Source organism: Phodopus roborovskii, unplaced genomic scaffold (genome assembly GCF_943737965.1).
Source record: "Phodopus roborovskii unplaced genomic scaffold, PHOROB, whole genome shotgun sequence".
In the NCBI taxonomy this organism is placed as follows: domain Eukaryota; kingdom Metazoa; phylum Chordata; class Mammalia; order Rodentia; family Cricetidae; genus Phodopus; species Phodopus roborovskii.
Genome location: NW_026125397.1, coordinates 25,601,199 through 25,622,190, shown reverse-complemented (window position 1 = coordinate 25,622,190; position 20,992 = coordinate 25,601,199). Strand labels below are relative to the sequence as shown.

General features: G+C 42.9%; 1 protein-coding gene across 1 annotated transcript in view; it reads right to left on the bottom strand.

Annotated features, from left to right (window-relative positions):
* The window catches only part of Pdss2 (decaprenyl diphosphate synthase subunit 2), a 167,033-nt gene that overhangs the window by 67,342 nt on the left and 78,699 nt on the right, over positions 1-20,992 (bottom strand). The window contains exon 3 of the mRNA XM_051175586.1: positions 9,537-9,735. Coding sequence (XP_051031543.1) covers positions 9,537-9,735 — 199 coding nt within the window. The remainder of the gene's footprint in view (positions 1-9,536; positions 9,736-20,992) is intronic.

Sequence of the window (20,992 nt, the reverse complement as noted above, 5' to 3'; positions counted from 1 at the left end):
GAGTGAGCTTCTATCTCCTCCCTCTTTATCACTTCCTCTCTCTGCCCGACATCACTTCCTGTCTGTCTCTACAGACCTTCAAACCTCTATGTTTATCTAATAGCTGGCTCCACCCTTTGATCTTCAGGTAAGCTTTATTTGTAGAGTACAAACAAGATATCACTCCAACACAGACCATTAGGCAGACACCCAAGCACATGATAGTACACAAAGACTACACACAGACAAAGATGCAGACCGGTGAAGGAAAAAAGCAAGGGCTCATACCTATGGCTTCAAGGCCACACCTATATAAATAAAACCTATATAAAGGTGTCATTAAGCCATAAATAGTTATATGATGGATTCTATCGCTGCTTGCCTTAAGGTTGCCTGGGATATCAGATGTCAGCCATCTTTTCTGGATCACAGCTCTCCAAAATGCCCACTGTTAGCCATCTTGGTCCAAACTATATGTCCATAATAGTGCCATGTTGTCTAAACATGTGTCCTGGTCCTGTGCTCCTACAGAGTTTATAATATGGTTTCCTCTTCTCACCCAAATTGTCAAGACAGAGTTTATTACAGAGTGATGATAAGGGATGCAAATAGGCAGTGGCCAAAGGACCAACACAGAGGAAAACTGTTGCAGGATAGCTGATCACAGATGATCCCAAGACTGTTATTTATTGGAAAAACCTGTTTCCAGCACACACCTTTAATCCAAGAGCTTTCTGCCTGAATACTGCAAACAGGGTTAAATAAAGTCAACCACAGGTCAAGACGAGGAGCGAGCAACCAGCTGGCAGGAAGTGAACGTGAGATTACTAAAAAACCACAGAGACTAAGAGGGAGTCAGGAGGATGGATAGAGAGATGCGCAGGAAGTAGAAGGGAGGGACATTCAGTTTGAGGAGCCCTGTCTGAGATGGCACAGGAGAGGATGCTTCTGGGACACTGGCCGAGGAAGAAGGTCAGCTGGCCTCTCTCGGCCAGCAGGCTTTTACCACAACATTTGGCTCCACAGTCTTTATTGTAAAATCAGACGATTGAGATTTTGTTAAATAAAGAAAACACTCTCTCAGCATTTATGAGTTAACTGTTAAGGTGCCACAAATGCCAGGCAGGATTGACAAGTAGTCTGCAGAAAGAGATGGCTGACTTAAACTTCAAATTCTGAGAGTAGTAGTAGAAGTGAAAGAGAACAGGAGAGAGGAAGAGAAGGATGTGTGGGATAAGAGAGGAGGAAAACCGCTCAAGCTGAGGGTACAGCTCAGAAGGTATACTGCTCACCTAGCATGCATCAAGGCCCTTTGTTTTGTTGTTGCTTTTCTGTGTAGCCCTGCCTTTCCCGGAGCTTGCTTTGTAGAGTAGGCCAGGCTTTCCTCTAATTCAGAGATCCCCTTGCCTCCTGGGTGCTGGGATTGAAGGGCTGCACCACCACACCTGCCAGGCTTTATTTTTGAGACAAGGTCTCTATTATGTAGCTCTGGCTGGCCTCATATAGACCAGGCTAACCGCAACCTGAAAGATCTGTCTGTTCCCGCCACCACAGTGCTAGGATTAAAAGCATGTATCACCGTGAAGTCTTGGATTTGATCCCTGAGCTGTGTAAACTGGATGTGGTGGCTTACACTATAATCCCAGCATTTGAGACTCTGCCTTAAACAGCAGCAGCAGCCACCCCGAAGCCAGTTCCACACTTTACTTTTCTGCTCTGTTCTATCATACTTCACCTCTATAAAACAAGTACTACCTGGTTTCCTAGTCTGCTGACTGACTACTGTCTGAAAATGGCCCCAGAACAAAGGCGATTAGGGATGCCCAGCTGGGTGGGATGGCATAAGTCTAAAATCTCAATACCTAGGAGGATGAGACAGGGGGATGGCAAGTTTGAGAGCCAAGGCCACACAGTAAGACTCTGTCTTAAGAGAGGGAGAGAGAGGGAGGGAGGGACAGAGGGAGAGAGAGAAAGACAAACTGTATGAATAGCAACAAATAATCATATGCATTCCCCAAATGCTTAAAAAGAAGCGTCCGTGGCACAGCCATCCTTTCTGAGAACCCACGTTAATGTTTTTACAGTCACAGAATCAGACCCACCTTGGGGTCAGGCGTTTGTCAGTTAATGACCTGATGGACTAATGGCCTTAAGCTCTGCCTTGGGCACACAACTCCAGCAGGTCATTAGCTGCCACAAGGGCTCTCCCCGAGTCACTATCGCTAAATAAATAAAATCTGCTCCTGGGCTTAGACTCTATAAAGCCAACTTTGGCCGGTAGTGACTTTTTTTTTTTTTTCCTTGAGTGTTTCCAACTCTAATAAAGTTAAGAAAATGATAGAAAAGCTAAGACAAAAATTATATCAATACAACTGAGCTATTAATGAAAAGTGGTCTTAGTTGATCCTTCGAATTCCCTTAGGATTTCTTTCTCATGCTGGTAGAACAGAGCAGGCATCTGATTACAAATGCACTGCAGTTTGCAGCTACTCCACAAGTCAGTTGTTTGGCACTGGAACCACACTTCTCTAGCACAGCAGAGTTATAAAGAGATGGCCTACGAGAGCTTGGTTACTTGACAACGTTAGAAACGCCATCTTATCATTCAAAAAGGAGGAGGACAGGCAGAGCTGTCCAACAGTTGTTCATAAACGCCCAACGCAGGAAGTTGTCATCAAGATGGTTACAAGGCACAGGGTTAGGGACACTTCAGCTTTGAACACAGCTTCCTTCCTCCTATAGCTTCAAACGATTTACGCCAGTGGAAACGGAAGGAGGCAACGCTGATTTCATAAAAACTGACTTCCGGAAGGGCTCATAAGAACGGAGCTGGGTAAATGTGTAAGATTGCTGTGCGCTGTGCCTGGACTTGGTGGTGTAGGCCTGCAATAACAGTGATTGGTGGACACGAAAGGATCTGAAATCCACGCCATCCTTGATTGCAAAGGGAGTTCAAGGCTAGCCCGGGCTACATGCAGTTGTGTCTTTAAAAAAAGAAAAAGACAAAGGAAGAGAAAAAGATTACTGCAGCCAGTGTGGCCAATCACAGTGTGGACTCAGCTCAACACATTTCAGAAGCTGTGCTCTGCAGAACGCGGGGCCTTTGTTTTGCTTTCCCGGGTGTTTTGGGTTCACGCTTTTTGCCTCTTTCATTTTGTTGCCAGACCTTGAAAGAAACATTTACTTTACACGAGGGCTCTGCCAAACAAATACTGTACTATACTGTTTTCACTAAAGGTTTTAATGAGGTAATACACTTAAAAGACATGATAGTAGTAGTAGTTTTCTAGTTTTTTTTTTTAGCATACTTTACATATATTAATAACTTATTACTTTAAAACCCAAGGAAGCAGACTCAGAAAATGAAGTCTATTTAATATGTATCTATGTCAGCAAATGATAAGGAAAGAGCAGAAGAAATAATTTGTTTTAGAGTTCCAAAGTATTTTCATATTTTCATAATGGTATTTTGACTTTTAATTGGCACAGGGAGGGTCTCTCACTGTTATAACACCTAACAGTCTACTTACTTTCTGTGCCATCAATTAGTCTGGCCATGAATATCTATACACAAATGGGTGATACGCAGGGCCCGACATTAATCTTGGGTGTCAAAACTGAAGAGGCCTAAGGTATTAATACAATAATTTCTGAGTGTGTGTGTGTGTGTGTGTGTGGTGATATGTTATTTATAATTTAATAAAGCTTGCCTGAAGGTTCAGAATGCAAAGCTAGCCACAAGTCATAGAGGTCAGGCAGTGGTGATACACACCTTTAATCCCAAGCAGCCATACTAGCTAGCCATAGAGCCAGGCTGTGGTGGCACACACCTTTAATTCTGGGACTCAGGAGACAGGCAGATGGATCTCTGCTAGGTTAAGGCCACACTGAGCTACAGGAAGGTGATCCAGTCCTAAAGAGAAACAGCTCACACAAAGTGATCTCAGTACTTGGGACCACATGCCTTTAATCCCAGCACTAGGGAGGTATAAAAGGAAGAAGCAAAGGGTCTAACGTGGAGATTTAGTTTCTAGGCAGGGAGAGGGCATTGCACTCTGAGCCAGGATCTCTGAGCCAGGCAGTCTGAGGCAGAGGTAAGAGCTAGTGGCCGGCTGCTTTGCTTGTCTGACCATCATCTTGAACCCCAGTATCTATCTCTGGGTTTTTAGTTTCCGTGTTACACATGTAGTGGCACGTGACTATAATTATCCGTAGGTGGACACAGGAGGCCAACCTCAGTTACAAAGCAAGTTTGGGGGCAGCTTGGGTTACTTTAGACAATGTCTCACAAAAAACCCACACCCAATTAAATAATTGCTATAAGTAAAATATACTTGTAAAGGTATAAATGTACATTGTCATAATTAGGCCTCTGATCCTGAATGCTAGGGATAAAGCCTAGGGTCTTCAAAGATCCACCACTGATGTAGATCTCCAACATCAGAAGTGCCTATATTCAATGTATATGACAGGAAGGGAAGCCTTAAGTTCACATAATACAGCATGGCTTGAGATTTCACTTTTGATATAAATTAGAAGGTAAAATTAATGATAAAAGACAGGACAAGCAAGCAAGCAAGCAAGCAAGCAAGCAAACAAACACAGCCGGTTTATTTAAAATATATGGGCTGGGGAGATGGCCTGGCCAGTACAGTACCTGCCATGCAAAGGTGAAAGCTTGCTCTTCAGCACCCATGTAAAGTTCCAGTGTGGCAGAGCATTCCTGTAAGCCCAGCATAGGGGAGGTATAGAAAGGAGGCTCCCTGGGGCTTGTGGGAGACCCTGCATGGTGGCCAGACATGGTGGTACACGCTTTTAATCCCAGCACTCAGAAGACAGAGCCAGGCAGATCTCTGTGAGTTCAAGGCCAACCTGTTTTACATGGTAAGTTCTAGGTCAGCCAGGGATACAAAGTGAGCTCTGTCTCGAAGTGAAGAAGTAAATAAATAAGTGAAAATTAGGTAGAGAGCAACTGAGGAGGGTAACGTGACATCGACATCTGGCCTTTCCATGTGACTGCGTATGCCGCCCCTCTCACACCCAAATGCACATATACACAAATATATACAATACACAAACACAAATATATAAAAAAGATGTACATGCATAAATTGAACATATTTACACTAAGTTCTCCTTGTAAACAGCATATTTATGCCTGTAGGAAGACAAAATTAACATAAGGAGATACATCATTCTGGAAGGGGTACATCTGTGCTGTCAGTTATTTAGAACTCTAAGTCACTAATGCTTAATAGAACAGCCCCCAAGAGTGCCACCGTAACAATGCTCTTGGGTGTCAGACAAGATCAGGCCGACTCCCAGTCTCTCATCTCCATGAAAAAGACTATGGGGCGGAGTGGGGTGGGGTGGGGGGGAGGAGTGGGTCGTGAATTTATTGCTTTAAATGTTATGCTTATCACTTTAAAGTAAGGAATCTGTCTGTCTGTCTCACACACACATACACGGAGAATGGCAAACAGTAATCCCTAAATAAAATAGTCTTGTTTGCACTTTGGCATAATCTTAAAATAGAAATCCAGCCTATACAAACACCAAAGAGAACCTGTAATGATAAATTACAGCAGCTGGAGAGATGGCTCGGCAGTCTAGAGCTCTCACTGCTCTTGTAGAGGACCCAGGTTTGGTCCCTGCACCCACAAGGTAGCTCATAACTTCTGTAACTCCAGTTCCAGAGGAACCGATGGCCTCTTCTCATCTCCAAGAGCTGCTATATGCACGTGGTACACGCACTACACATACATTTTAAAAAAGTCTTTTTCTTTTCTTTTTTTTTTTTTAATGGTTTTTTTGAGACAGGGTTTCTCTGTGGCTTTGGAGGCTGTTCTGGAACTTGCTCTTGTAGATCAGGCTGGTCTCGAACTCACAGAGATCCGCCTGCCTCTGCCTCCCCCACTGCCCTTAAAAAAGTCTTTAAGTTATAAATTATAGTGTTTCTATTTTATGATCTTCCCTCTAATTAATATGTCTCTGTGATAACTTAATGCTCAAAAACTAGTTTAGACTCAGGAATGAGTACATGATCAGAGCATTACTGCATATTCTACAGGAGCAACTATATCAATGGCGTGAGGAAACTCACAGCTTCAAAAGCATAAGTTCAGGACTTTTACATAATGAAGTACTAATAAAAAGTTCCATAACTGAATGAAGAAAAGCTCAATCATTGATTTTAAAGTCACTCTTGAATTCAAAACTTTGTTAATTTGTACTTGTGACTCCATCTATAATAGGAAGAAGACTACTGTCTCAGGATTAATATACCAATTTCCATATTCAGGGATAGTTCAAAACCTATGTGCTACCTAAGGCAATTACCTAGAAGACCCCTAATATCTTTAGGGAAAAGCCAAAGAGAGAATAATTGACTGTGCTAATTTTACCCTTGGCAATTATAAAATAGCTCTGAATCTCATCTGATGGCAGAGACCTTTAGCTAACAGTCTGCCTCTGGAGGGGCAGAAAAACACATCATCTAGCTTGTACACAAATCCATCAGCAGAAGAAAACTGGAAACAGGTAGAATGAATAAGCCATACAATACTATAACTGCTGCAAACATGACAACTTTAATCATCAAGTTAAATATACTGACCCCCCCCCACACACAAAAGCAGGCTGTCACTGTGAAAAACAGTGATATATTATAAACAAATTCTACATCACGTTCTGCCTGACCCCTCATTACTGTGGTGTCTATTTGTTTCTCTCTTTATTGACAATTTTTTCTTACAAAGGAAATTAAAATAGTAAATAAAATCTAAGTATTAACAAGACAGTAATCATTTTTAATTATTGTTTAATAAAATAGGTCCTTTGTTGTAAAATATTCATATTCCTTTAAATTCAGTTCTGAAGAAAACAGACCCACGAGTTTCACTGAAAGGGCTCGTTTTGAACATGGGCAGGTGCTTTGCCAAAGAGGACTCTTGACCTCACTCACTCAGTCTCCTTTTACTGTCTCTGAATTTCAGAACACTGCCCACACAATTTGGACCTCATCTGTTGTGATTGAATGAGGGCTATGGAATGCCTACATTTGGGGAGCAATCATGGACTGACATGGTACTCTAGTTCTTTCATAGGAAGGGAGCTGGGGAAGCATCCTTTGGAGCTGAGCCTGCAGAACCTTCAGAGGCCCTTTCAAGATCGAGGTGAAGAAGATCCATGTTTGGAATGAACAGGACAGATGCACAGGGCAGACAAAGGCCTAAGTTTAGCACAACCATCCAACTCAGGAAGAAACACATTGCTGTCTAAAAAGACATGCAAATGTGCAGGGATGATGTGCACACAGGCCGTGGAGGCACGGGGTTCCCAAAGGGGAGGGAGGGTCCTGTCATTCTCTTTCTTCAGCGACTGCTTGCTGTTGGACATGCTGAGATTTCCGTTTTTCTATTTTTCTGGTCTTCTCTTTGTAAACCAAGTAGTGGTGTTGAAATCCGGTGCCTAATGGAGCAGATGGTGGAGGTCTTAGGTTCTGGAACACGTAGAGTGATGCCTTTGAATGCTAAACACCAAGTGCAGATTTCACAGGCTGGGAAAGTGATTTGGTTTTGATGGTAATCAAACATCCATTTTCACTGAATTCGAGCCACAGTGAAAGAAAGGATATGTGACTGACGCAGACAGTTCAGGAAAAAGATGATACTTAAAATATTATCCCCACAGAGGGAAGTAGTATACACAGTTACTTGTTTACATCACTATGGCACGCCTGTACTTTCAGCTCCTCTACACTTCTGTAAGACGCACAATAGTGCTCTGCTTGATGTCATGCGTGAAACCCTGGGTTCATGCAGTGTTGGCAGAGTAAATCCTAACTGATAATAACAGGGAAACAAAAGGAAATTTCCTAAAAGTATCAAGCCTTAGTTCCTTTTCTAAAGTAAGACCATGTTGAGGGTAATTTCCAAAAAATAGGACTAGGTGCAATTAAGTAACAGATCTAGAATATTTTTCCCCTGGGCCTAACCCATTGTGCCCACTCTCTATGCCTACAGGTTATCAGGTGCAGCTCAATGCACCTGAAACCCCACCACACTTTCACATGTGGACGTGTTCCCTTCTCCAAGTAAGGCCCATGCTTCTCACAGACTACAGCAGGTCTGACAGAAAGGCAAGACAGATGATGGGGTCAGTGACTCCCAGGGACAGTTAAAGACTCACTGTTGCCTTAACATGTGGATCCCATCGAACACCAGTAGCACCGACACTGAGAGCAATAATTAGTAAATGGGACCTCCTGAAACTGAAAAGCTTCTTCTGTACGGCAAAGGACACAGTGGACAAGACAAAAGGACAGCCTACGAGTGGGAAACGATCTTCCCCAACCCCACATCTGGACGAGGGCTGATCTTCCCCAACCCCACATCTGGACGAGGGCTGATCTTCCCCAACCCCACATCTGGACGAGGGATGATCTTCACCAACCCCACAACTGGACAAGGGATGATCTCCAAAATATATAAAGAACTCAAGAAACTAGACAACAAAATATCAAATAATCCAACTAAAAAAATGGGGTGGAGAATTAAACAGAAGAAATTCAAATGGTTGAAAGACATTTAAAGAGATGCTCAATATCCTTAGCCATCAGGGAAATGCAAATCAAAACAATTCTGAGATACCACCTTACATGAACAAGGGAGATCATGATGGAGAAATTTACAAGACAGCTGAACCAAGGTCATGGAAACTCATGAACTCTAGACAAATCTGTAGAGCTAGGCACTGCATATGGGGGAGACAGTTATGAAGATTGGACTATCTGTGGGGCCCCTGGCAGTAGGACCAGGATCTATTCCTGGTGCATGAGCTAGCTTGTTAGGGCCCATTCCCTATGAGGGGATGCCATGCTCAGACTTAATGCAGAGGGGAGGGGACTTAGTCCTGACCCAACTGTGTTGACTCCGCAATAGACAGACCTGAACATCAATTTTTCCCATTCCAGGTTATGTTGTTCAGATAAAGCAAGCACTCTACTAGTAGTCTGTATTCCCAGCCTTGCTTGAGATTGCTCTATAACCCAGAATGGCCCCAATAATCCTTCTTCTCTTCCTCCTCCTCGAAACATTTTAAAAAGATTTATTTGTTATATGTACAAGGTTCTGCCTGCATATGTGCCTGAGCACCAGATCTCATTACAGATGGCTGTGAGCCACCATGTGGGTGCTGAGAATTGAACTCAGGACCTCTGGAAGAGCTGCCAGGGCTCTTAAAACTCTGAGCCATTTTCTCCAGCCCCTCTGTTTTCTGGCTCTGAGGCCCAGGCGAGCCTTGAACACATGATCCCCCTGCCTCTGCCTCAGAGTTTGGAGATTATAGTCTTGTGTCACCATACCTGTTCTTCAAAAATGTTTCCTAGCATTAATTTCTTCTAGTTAATGCTGACACTGCCATCATCACCTTCATCAATTTCAGTAAGCACACAGGGGGAGCCGAGCAGCAGGACACACAGAGCTCTGTGCTTCCATAACCAAGCATGAGACACATAATGGCCATGTTAGCCACAGGTGGACCTTGTCTATTTTTACCTTGGTGTTCTGTAGAAGAGCTAGTCCATTGCAGGCATTTGCTAGAAGAAAGTCTCCACTCAGGATAGCTATTTTGTTTCCAAACTGCATGTCTTTCAGTGGTCCATCAGATGAATTTAATTCACTTAAATTTACTATCCCACGATGCACGATGAGAGCAGTGTGTATAAGTTCTGTGATCTCTGCCAAACTTCTTTGACTAAAACATAAAGGAAAGGTTTGTATAAATGTCAAGACTGTACTACTTTACGACCAGTGCCAGGATTCAGCTTTCTAGAATAAAACCATGCACACATGGTTTTGTGTGTGTGTGTGTGGGGGGGTGTCCTTTTCTAATAAAGCTTTCAGAAGTTTCTCTATTGACTAGCCTGGAGCTTTCCTGTAAGTCTCTACACTACAAATCACTGGTTGCAGAGAAATGATGGCCAGCAGCACTACCCTCCCCCCGCCAGGTTTCACTGAGATAACTTGCTTTCAGTGCATGTTTCTTCTTCAGCTAACTTTAAGATTTCTGGGAACTGTCAGTTACATTGTCAGGTTAAATGTGAATACGAGTAAGGCATGGGCTAGATACTTTCCATACACGATCTCTTCTAGTCCTAAATATAAAGCTAGGGTTTTTTTCTGAAACATGGTCTCTTCCCTCAAGGATCATGTCTCCTAGACTGAGAATGGATGCATACACCTTCGGCAGGAAATAAGGCAGAAAGGCCTGCTGAGTCGGTAATTCAGGACTGTATCTCATGAGATGGCAGAGGATACCTGCCTTCAGTTTGCACACTTTGTGTGAGGATAAAAGTATTATTGTATAACCAAACAAAAACTTCCAATATTTCGATTGTGCAGAACGAAATCTGATGGAATAAAATGCATGTGATAACTGGGACAAACAAAGAGAAAGAGCTAAGACCCAGTTTGGTGGCTGTGCTCACAGAACCAGCACTTGGGAGGCTGAGCTACACACCGAGTCCCAGGCCAGCCTGTCTCAAAACACCGCAGGAACAGAACCTGCCCCCTCACACACATTAAAACAAAAGCAAGCAGTCACTGAAAGTGTAAGCCTCCTCTCAACCCCGTGATGGGTATTATTATTAATCCTCAATTATAGGGGAGAAAATTGTTGCACACAAATGAAATGCATTCTCAAGGACACAGTGACACAGAGCTGGAACTCTGTTGGATTCTAACTACTCTAGATGACTCAGTGTGAATATAATGTGGTTTCGAGGCTACCATTCCAGCCTCCACATTAACTTTGGGCTTGGCTGTACTATTTGCTTGCCCAATCAATAAACATGTCGAAGGGAACCTTAGGCTGGCTTAGGCAGTCACAGAGTTGTATGACCCAGGGAACAGGAGCCTGTCAGTCACTTTAGACATGTAAAAATAAAATGGTGCTATCAAGATACCAACATATACACGGTGGCTTACTATGAAACAACAGTTATTTGATAAGAAAATTAAATACTTAATAATGTTGCTACAACAAAAGGCCAAACTTAGTCTGAACAATGTGTGAGTGTGTGTGTGTGTGTGGGGCGAAAATGGTGCTGTTTTAGCGCAAGCTGAAAAGGCAGTAAGCAAACCGTTACTGGAAAAACTCTCCTGCAGTACCTGGAAAGATAGGCATCTTTTACTAGCTAAAATAAATTACACTTAGTAAGCTTAGAGAGCTAGGTTAAGGAGATTTCAGGTAGGATGATAGAAGTGTTGGCTAGCTTTTTCTATATAACATACACTGTATACGGATGCACATACAATACAAAAGAGAGACAAATTAAAGAGATTTATTCAACTTGCACGAAGTTTAGTGCACAATGAAAGAGCAAAGACTTGCTAGGCTGAAGATAAAACTGTTCCACATTTCCAGTATGTCCAGAATAAAATTCCCAAAGGGAGAAACAGTATTAGGGAAAAGAACAAGTTAAAAGTGTGGGCTGACAGGAGTGCTCAGCAGGTACAGGCTTGAGTTTCATCCTCAGAATCCATGTAAAGTGGAAGGGAGAGAACCTGTTCCCTAAAAGTTGTTCACTGACCTCCTTGCTGTGGCTTGCAAGTGATGGTGATTACGATGGTGATGATGGTGGTTGTGATGATGATGATGACTGTAGTAGTACATACTTATAATACAGAATTTGGCAGGTGGAGGTAGACCAGTAATCCAAGATCGTCCTCCGCTACACAATGGGTTTGACATGAGCTGTGATGGAGGTGGACCTTTCGTCACACATGAAAGCTTCACTTTCAGTATAGAGATGTTTGTCTCATAAAGAATTATGGATGAGTACAAGTCATAGAAACCTGAAAAAAGGGTTAAGGAAGTTTGGAGCATCTCTCAGCCTCACTGGAGAAGCTCCGTGCAGCAGGCCCACAGTGGACAATGAGCAGAGCAGGGCCAGAGCTCCACGGGGAAGAGGAGGTGTAGAGATGAAAAGAGCCAGATGTGCAGGGCCCCATGAAAACATTCTCCTCCAGACACAGGAGGATGGCTACCCTTGTGAATTCACAGAGACGGGAACAGGCACACAAGACTAGCACAGGCTCTCAGAAAGGGTCCCAGTGCAGAGAAGGGGAGGGACATATGGGGTCCTTTCCCAACCAAGAAGCTATTTTTAATTTATACACGCTGGGAAACATAAATTATGAGATGGTGGAAGCCACATCATAGGTGTGGAGGTCACAGGTGGGAAAACTTTTAGGGAATGTGTTATCTCTTTTCACCGTCACGTAGATTCTGGGGACCAAACTGAAGTATCAACCACACTCCAGGGCAGGTCCCATGCCCAGAGTGGCGCGGGCTTACACAGGACAGACTCCATGTGCTTTGTATTTTTTTTTTACTGGAAATTCCCCTTTTAGTTTGTCTGTTTTGACTTTCCTTTTTTGTTGTTTTATTTTCTTTCTTTTCATTCTTTCTTTTTTTCTTTTAGAGAGCAAGACTATGAAGTTGTACGGGGAAGGATATACTATACAAAAACATTTTAAAATAAAATAAAACGAACAAAGCTCTAAGTATGAACTGATTCTCACTGAAAAGGGAGGCAGCTCAGGGGGCAGACCAAGTGTTAGAGAGGATGATGAATCAGGAAGCTAGTTCTAGGTTATTAGGACTGGGCCCAAGCCAAGACAGGTAGTTCTGACAACATGATTTGAATTTCTGGGTGGCTGGATTTCAGAATGGCTATCGACCAATGAGATTCCCTTTTCTTGAGAGATAAGGTCTTACTACCCAAACTCCTGGCCTCAGGCAATCCTTCTTTACCTGCTTAGCTATCTTGCTGTCCCCTCAGGGAACAAGCTTTTAAAAAAGTGGAGCTAAGATATAAAACCAACTTTTAAAAAAGTGACCAAAAGGAAGGGATGAGAATATTACTATGGGGCTGGAAACACAGTTGAGTGGTCAAGAGTGCATCTCGTCATGCCCATCTGCAGCTCACAAATCTTGTAACTCCAGCTCCAAAAAATCCAATACCCTCTTCTGGTCTCTGACAGCACTCCTATGTACATGGCATACACTCACTCACACACACACAAGTAAAACTAAATTTTAAAAATATATTACTATCTCACAAATACTTTCTATTTTTGTAAAACTATTCCCTAAAAAGAAAGAAAAAACAAACAAACAAACAAAAAAAACAAAACAAAATTTGGGGTGCAGTGTGAGGTCTGGGAAGAGTTAAGGGGAGCAGTGGGGAATGACTATGATCAAAATACATTGTGTGCATGTATGAAACTCTCCAAAAACAAAACCAGGTGTGGTGGTGCATGTCTTCAATCCTAGCACTCGGGAGGCAGAGATACGCAGATTTCTGTGAGTTCCAGGCCAGTCTGGATTACATAGCAAGTATTTATGTAGCCAGGCTGACAAAAAGAGATCCTTTCTCAAAAACATCCAAAGAATTAAAAAAATCATTTTTTATTGGTGGTGTCATATTTGACAAAAATCACACAATGAAATTATGAGCAAGTATACAGCACAGAAAGGTCAATCACACTGGTTAAGTCCCTCATGCGTTTAGGTTAGGAAAGTAAAGCCCAGCAAGCCAGAAGCCGTAGGTGTTCTGAACTATCCTGAGGATGAAAATGAGTGACTGTGAGCTTTCAATAAAGACACCTACAAAATAGACAGCAACCATAAACAAGCAGGGACCTTTAAATGCCACATTACCAGAAGCAAGAACAATCAGTAATAATTAAAGGAGAAATCATCATTTATTGCAGCCACCACTTACAAAGCACTTTCATATATACTGCCTACTTGCCCATCTAATCACAGCAGGCCAAGGGTAAATACTTATCTAGGGCCTGAAGTTTGGAAAGGACAAAAGTTGTAACTCAGGGCCACCTTGTCATAGTGACCAATGACACCACAAAATGTTATTTCCCTAATGAATAATAGTAAGTGTGTGTGTGTGTGGGGGCAAGGATATCGAAGTATATACAACGGTGGCATATGCCTACCATGCATGCACTCACCCAGCTTCCAACTTTATTTGTAAGCACCATGGAAAGAAACGTTTGTAGGAGACAGTATATTAAGGAAAAGATGGCCTCTACAAAGCTTAAGTGCCCTCCTCCCCTTTCTAGGGTCTCACTATGTAATCTTGCCCTGTCCTGGATTCTGTCTGTAGAACAGGCTGTCTTCAAACTCATGGAGATCTGCCCTCCTCTGCCTCCCAAGAGCTAGGATCACCACACCCAGCATGCTTTGGTTTTGGTTCTTTGTTTCTTGTTTTTGTTTGTTTTGTTTTTCATGATTTATTCTTAATGATATGTTGTATATGTGTGCATGTGTGTGGGTTGTACACTTGGCGAGTGCAGGTACCCGAGGGGTCCAGAAGAAGACATCAGATGGATGGGCGCTGGCTGGGAACCAAACCTGGGTCCTCTGGAAGGGTGGGTAAGTGCTCTTAACTGCTGAACCATCTGTCCAGCTTCAAGTTTGCTTTTTTTAGTTCTAAGTAACTGGGAATATTAATTAGAATTTCTCCAAATAATTTGATTAGACCCAAATCAATAGATTTATCCTCATCAACAATATAACTTGAGAATAACTCTCCTTTTGCCTGTACCAGAACATAGCTCAGGGTGGTGTCAATCTTGCTCAAGTCACTGGGTCCCTCATCACTGAAAGAAATTGAAGAAACTAAAGAACAGATTTCTCCAAGTTCTCAACTTCGTAGATTCAGGTTTGTGTTGTCATTTTAATTACTTAGACCAGCAAGCAACTGTAAGAAAGAGGAAACCATTGGTACTTTTGGACCCCACTTTCTCTGTATGAACAGGAATGGAGTGTTCAGTTGTCTTTAAACCTGTTCTGTAATTACCGTCTAGCACTGTGCTCTCAACGTCTCAGATTTTATCAGATGAAGAACTTTGGGCCACATTGTACAAAAGTACAATACAGTGCAAACAGGGAAGCAACACAAGTGTAATCTAAGAGAATTTGCTTCTTCTTATTTTATTTCCATCTTACGGACCCAGAGCACCTTAGCTAAGCATTCTGTGTGCTGGAGCTAGAGTTCTCTTTAAATAAAAGTCTCCATGCCGTTTTATGTACAGTTTTTGTACTCTTGGTTATTTATCCTTCCTCCTTAGCCTTGGTTAGAAAGGGGTAATAAATAAATAAGCCAGACGTGGTGGCACTCGTGAGGATCACAGAGACTTGGAGGCCAGCCCTAGCTACTAATGAGTCCTAGGCCAGCCTGGGGTAGAGAGTGAAATCTAGGTGAGCCAATGGTATGAGACCACAGACCCAACCCTTCCTAGAACCCTCAACAACCCTCAACAACAAAAGCCCAAACCAATCCACTTACAAAAAGTGACCAGCATAAGGAAGCACTTGCTGCATTGAAAGAAACTGATGTTTTTTTTTTTTTTTTTTTTAAAACAGGAATTTATGCCCACCAGCACAGAAAGATGTCCCTGTGGGTGCAATAGTGACAGTTACATCTTGGGGTAACCTACAGCCACCTAATTGGTGCCTTGTACCGTAAACGTAGCCAACAACCTAAGCATGGTGGACCCTAGGGAGCCTACTACTGCTACCTTCCCAAACCAGTGTAACCCCAAGCACATTCTAAATACCTTCTCTCATGTCTACAGATAAGCATAGCTTCTTTTTGCAGCAGAGCGAGGCCATCACAGAAATCCCCAACTGGTCAAAATGCAAACAACTTACTGTGGGGTATCTGGCCCCAGCTGATGCATCTCCCACACAATCCCTATGCCTAAGGCTCAGAACAGCTGATTCAAGAATGTCTTACATATGCCAAAGGGAGCTCCACCCTTAAATCTCAGCAGGCTGCGCTTACATAGGCCTTCATATGCATGCATGCATGTTTCTTCGCAACAACAATAAAGCAGCAGAGGGCATGACCTTAATAGCAAATGGGGGGGGGTAACAGGAGGGGCTGGAGTGGAAATGATGTAAATCTAGTACTCACATACGAAATTTTCAGAAAAATGTTAGAAAATGTATACCCAATCATTCTGTTTGAATTATATACTAAGCAATTTCATTTGCTTTTTTATTTCATTTTCCTCAAATACTTCCTCAAGAATTTAGCATCCTATGTTTCAGAAACAAGAAAGGTGGACATTGCTAGTTATCCATTCACCTAACCTCCTTACTAGAAACAAAGCTTTACTGTGTTTGAAGTGGCCATGGACTGACTGCTTTAAGATCTCCTTACTAGCTGGGCACGGTGGCACAGGCCTTTAATCAGAGCACGTGGGAAGTGAACGCAGGAGGGTCCTCATCCTTCACATAAGAGTTCAAGGCCAGCCTTGGCTACTTAGCTCCCCGCCTCAAAACCAACAACCAAACAAAACCCCAAAGTTACCATCAGCAGCTGATGCAGCTCTGTGATCAGGACAAGTCTAGCCAAAGGTGTGCGTGTGCGTGTGTGCGCGCGCGCGCGCGTGCGTGCGTGCGTGCGTGCGTGCGTATGTATGTATGTATGTATGTATGTATGTATGTACGAACACAGGCAGGCAGGCAGGCAGAAGTGTAGGCGGTGGGGCTTCTGAAATAACTCCTAGTAGAAGGAGACAGACTGATTCAGCTGGCATGTACCCCTGACATTTGGGGCTTTCCCTGTGTAGACTGTGACTAGACTTCTCAGAGATCGAATGCGGCCCACAGTCTGTTGGAGGGAGGACAAGAAGGAAGGAGGGCCTGGGCTCTAGAGGGCCTGAGTGCTCCACTGCCCTCGGGCACTCCTGCTGAAATCGTCTTTGCTTCTATTTACAGCCCTCCCTGCAAGTCTCTGCCCTGTGCTGTGACTGAGCCCAGCACCTGGGGCTGCCAAACAAGTATTCCCCCATGAGCTACAGTCTCAGCGATTAGACTTGTCTTCTGAGACAAATAAACACTGTCTTCTTAAAGCTACTGTTACAGTCAGCTTAATCAAGTCCTAAGAGGGACGGTCAATAAAAAATTGTGCTAAAAATGGCAAGACATTTTATGCTCATCCTTCTGCACTCTTGTGGTTTCCAACCGTCTCTTGGAGATGGCTCCACATTATTTACTGGCAGAGAAGGGTTTAACCCTTGCTCATTTAACATGTCCAGAGAGACCACGGTGTACGAAGGTAACACACACTTCTACTGTATTAGGGTAATTAACTGGTATGTTTTATTTAAAGAGTTTCTTTCGATTTAGTGTATGTGTGAGTATGTTTGCATGTACTGTGCCATGTTATGTGTAGAGGTCAGATTACGACTTTTTGGAAGTTGGTTCTGTCTTTCCATCTTGCTTTTGTTTGCTTGTTTTCTCCTTGGGGTTCTGCTGTCTTGCCTCCTCCAGGCTAGCTGGCCTCTGAGCTTCCAGCGAGTTCCGTCTCCATCTTCCATTTCAGTGGCATTGCAAGAGTGAGTCGCCACACTGGCTTTTTAGTTGGATTCCAGGGATTGAACTCAGGTCACTGAGCTTGCGCAGTTTAAATATCTGAAAATCACCTCTAGCCATGTATGGTGGTGCACACTTTGGCCCCTGCAGAAGCAGGAGGATCACTGTGAGTTCGAGGCCAGTTTGGTTTATTTAGTCAGCTTCAGGCCAGCCAAGACTACATAGTGAACTCTATCTCAATAAAGATAATAGTCAGTTCTGTGTCACTCTTTAAATAAAGCTTTCTCCCATTTACCTCCTTCTGTACTTAAAGGTTTTAGAAGATAGCTCAGTCATTCCCCATACCTTCTCATTTAATTATCTATCCACTTCCATGCGCTGCCTAGAAAGTATTTGTTAAAGGAGCAATTTGTTACTTAGCAACAGCTTTAGAAAGGCCTCAGGACTGCTATCACTGATTTCAGAAGGGAAGCAGTGATCTATACTACAGTCAGGGTATAGAGACACAGCGGTAAGTCCTCGGGGTCAATTAGCCTCCTATTAGCACCTTCCAGGTGTGTCATAAGCACACAGCTGATGCTGAACAGTTAATTATTAGATTTTTTTTTTACTTTGCAGAAACTTGAAATCTCGCTATGCTTTAGATTTAGGCCTATGTTGAACCCTTTTCTTCCTAATCCTGTCTTCTTCTCTATTCTCCCATCCTTCCCTCCAGTCCTTTGTCTTTAGAAATATAGACGGGAATAGTCAACATTTATGTTGTCTTCTATCTGGATGTTTACATGTTGATATTTTGAGTTTCTAAAGATGCATTTAAGAAATAAGTGGGAAACCCTGCACCCAGGGCCTCTATGGACGGGACTGTTAACCCCAGGCCACGCTTGATGGCTTTGAAGTAAATGCCACACACTATGTCAAATGTCCTATTTAAAAAAAAAAAAAAAAAAAAAAAAAAAAAGGATAGTGGGTGACTACGGCTGCACTTATTAAATTACTTTGAACCAATTATTTATTATTATATGCTGAGGCCATGTGTAAAATACTTGTTGCAAGAATAGCTCAACTGATTAGTAAATAAACTTATTTCAAACAGTGGCTCCTGGAGGTGAGCAGGGCCTCTCCTGGGGAGAGGAGGGGATGGACGGATGGACTGAGGATGATGACACTCAGCCGACAGGCTAAGTCCACACAGCTGGTAAACTGCACCTGGACTCAAGCCCAGGGCTCTGGGGTTCTAAAGCCTAAGCTCTTTGCATATCAATAGCAAACTCATCAAAACCCAAAACACAACATGTACAAGATTTAGGGTCTTTCTGAAAGTAAAATGGGAGGCCAGAGTCATTTATTTAAATCATTTTATTTAAACCCTAAAACTTTTTTTTTTTGTTTTTAGAAAAGGGATTTTATACTCATGTTGGAAGAATAAATTAAAAAAACTAAAAAGAAGACTTCAGAAGGAAATAAGATTAAATTTAGGTTTTAATACTTGTTAAGAAGCTATGACTTTGGGTTTTGGTGTGTGTGTGTGTGTGCTCAAGTCCACTACTATGATCTGAATCCAGGATCTTGCATATGCTAGGCAAGCAATCACTGGGCAATACTTTCAACCTCTGTAGCTTTAACGTGTATAATAACAGCACAATTGACAAATACATGTTTTTGATGGAATTTAGAAAAAGAACCAAATGCATTTAAAAAATCATATGTGACAAAGATAGCATTTCAAATCCTTACAGAAAAGATATTTAAAACAAAAACAGGGTGTTGGTGGTGCACATCTTTAGTTCCAGCACTCAGGAGGCAGAGGTCAGCCTGGTCTACAGAGTTCCAGGACAGCCAGGGCTATACAAAGAAACCCTGTCTCGGAAAAAAAACAAAAACAAAAGACTGGGCTGCCAGTACTTCATCGCGGATGGGGGAGGAGTTTGTGAGGTTCCACCCCTTCCTGAGGGGCTCAGGGCAGCTAATGGCTGCTGGGGAAGGGCATCATTTTCTTTATTGGTGTAGTCACTGCTGTGATAGGTTGGTTATCCTTGTTCCAGTAGATAACTCCCCATCCCATGCTCAAGCAAGCGACCTTTATTACACTCAGCGAATCCCAGCAGATAAATGAAATGGCCAAGAAGATGACCACGACATTAAAGGCGGAGGTGGATTTGTTTGCAAGCAAGGTTTTCGTGACAGAGGAAGGAGAGTGACAGGAGATGATCGACTCACTTATAAACATCTATGGGTGAACAGCTGGTGCTACATAGTTGCCATTATTAAGTTAAATAATGGTTACCCATACACGCACTGTGATACCAGTACCATGACAGCTGATCTGATAAACTAGATAGCTACTAAGTGACACACAGTGTGGATGGAGAGAGACTGCAATTTTTCACCATTATATTCAGAATGGCAGTCAAAATAGATGGATTATTTTTATAGCTCAAGATTTTCATTTAATATTTTTGGATTTATGGTTGATGTCACACAACTAAAATTCAGTAATAAATGTGTTATGTGTATGGAAACTGCTGTTTGGCGGTGTGACTGAACATGGAGGATGAATGGAAGGTATTTTCCCATGTGAGATTCCGGTGATTGGTAAACGGTAGGATGAGGGAGGCAGCTGATGGCTCCTCTGCTTAGAGACCTGCACAGATCCCCATCTCACACCCACTGTAAAAGGCCTAGGTCCCCACGATGGTAAGGCCCAGAATAATCCACCACAGCTTCGCTATTCTTCTTTCTGAGTTCTTTCCCTGCACTCATGCGGGCTCGAGCATGAACACACAGCACAGACAAGTGCACACACAGGCAGAAGTGTGTCGTCCTGTGTCTGTCCGTCCCCGTCCCCCCCCTCCCCCCTCCTTGCTGGCTCTTAAGCTTGCCAACCATTCTTGCTTGGAGCCTTTTCCTTCTGCTCTGCCTGTGCTGTATTTCTTTGCACATTTACGAGGCACGGGGGTTCACCTCCTCCAGGTCTAAGTGCCCTTCCCCACGACCTTCCCAACCACTCCACAGACTGGCAGCCACCACCCTGCTCCTCTGCTGCACAGCACTGCCTCGTCCTGTGTCTACATTCAAGCACTGACAGATACACATGGGTTGTTTTGCTTGTTTATGTTCTGTTTCTTTCTCCATCATCTCTGGACAAGGGAACGCAGACAGAACGAAAGAATCCCTAAAACGCACTTTAAAAATATCTCACTTAGAGCATTCACTAAACAGGAGTGGGGCTCCCTCCAAAAAGTTAAAAAGCAGCCACCACAGGGTTGGTGAGATGGCTCAGCCTTAAAGATGCCAAGTCTGAAAAACCTGAGTTCAATCCCGGACCAACATGGTAGAAGGAGAGAACTGTGTTTCTAAAAGTTGTCCTCTGACCTCCCTTCCAGTGCCCTGTCATGGGAGTGCCCCCCCAGCAAAACAAAAACAAACAAACCTGCCAAAATAAACAAACAAAACAGCCATAATAAATGAGTATGCTTTCATAAAATTATGTCAGGTAAAAAGTGATCTTGTTTGTGGGGAGAAGGGATCCTCACAAACTAGCTCAGGCTAGTCTTACACTTTCAATTATTATGTCTTAGCCTATTTATTTATTTATTTATTT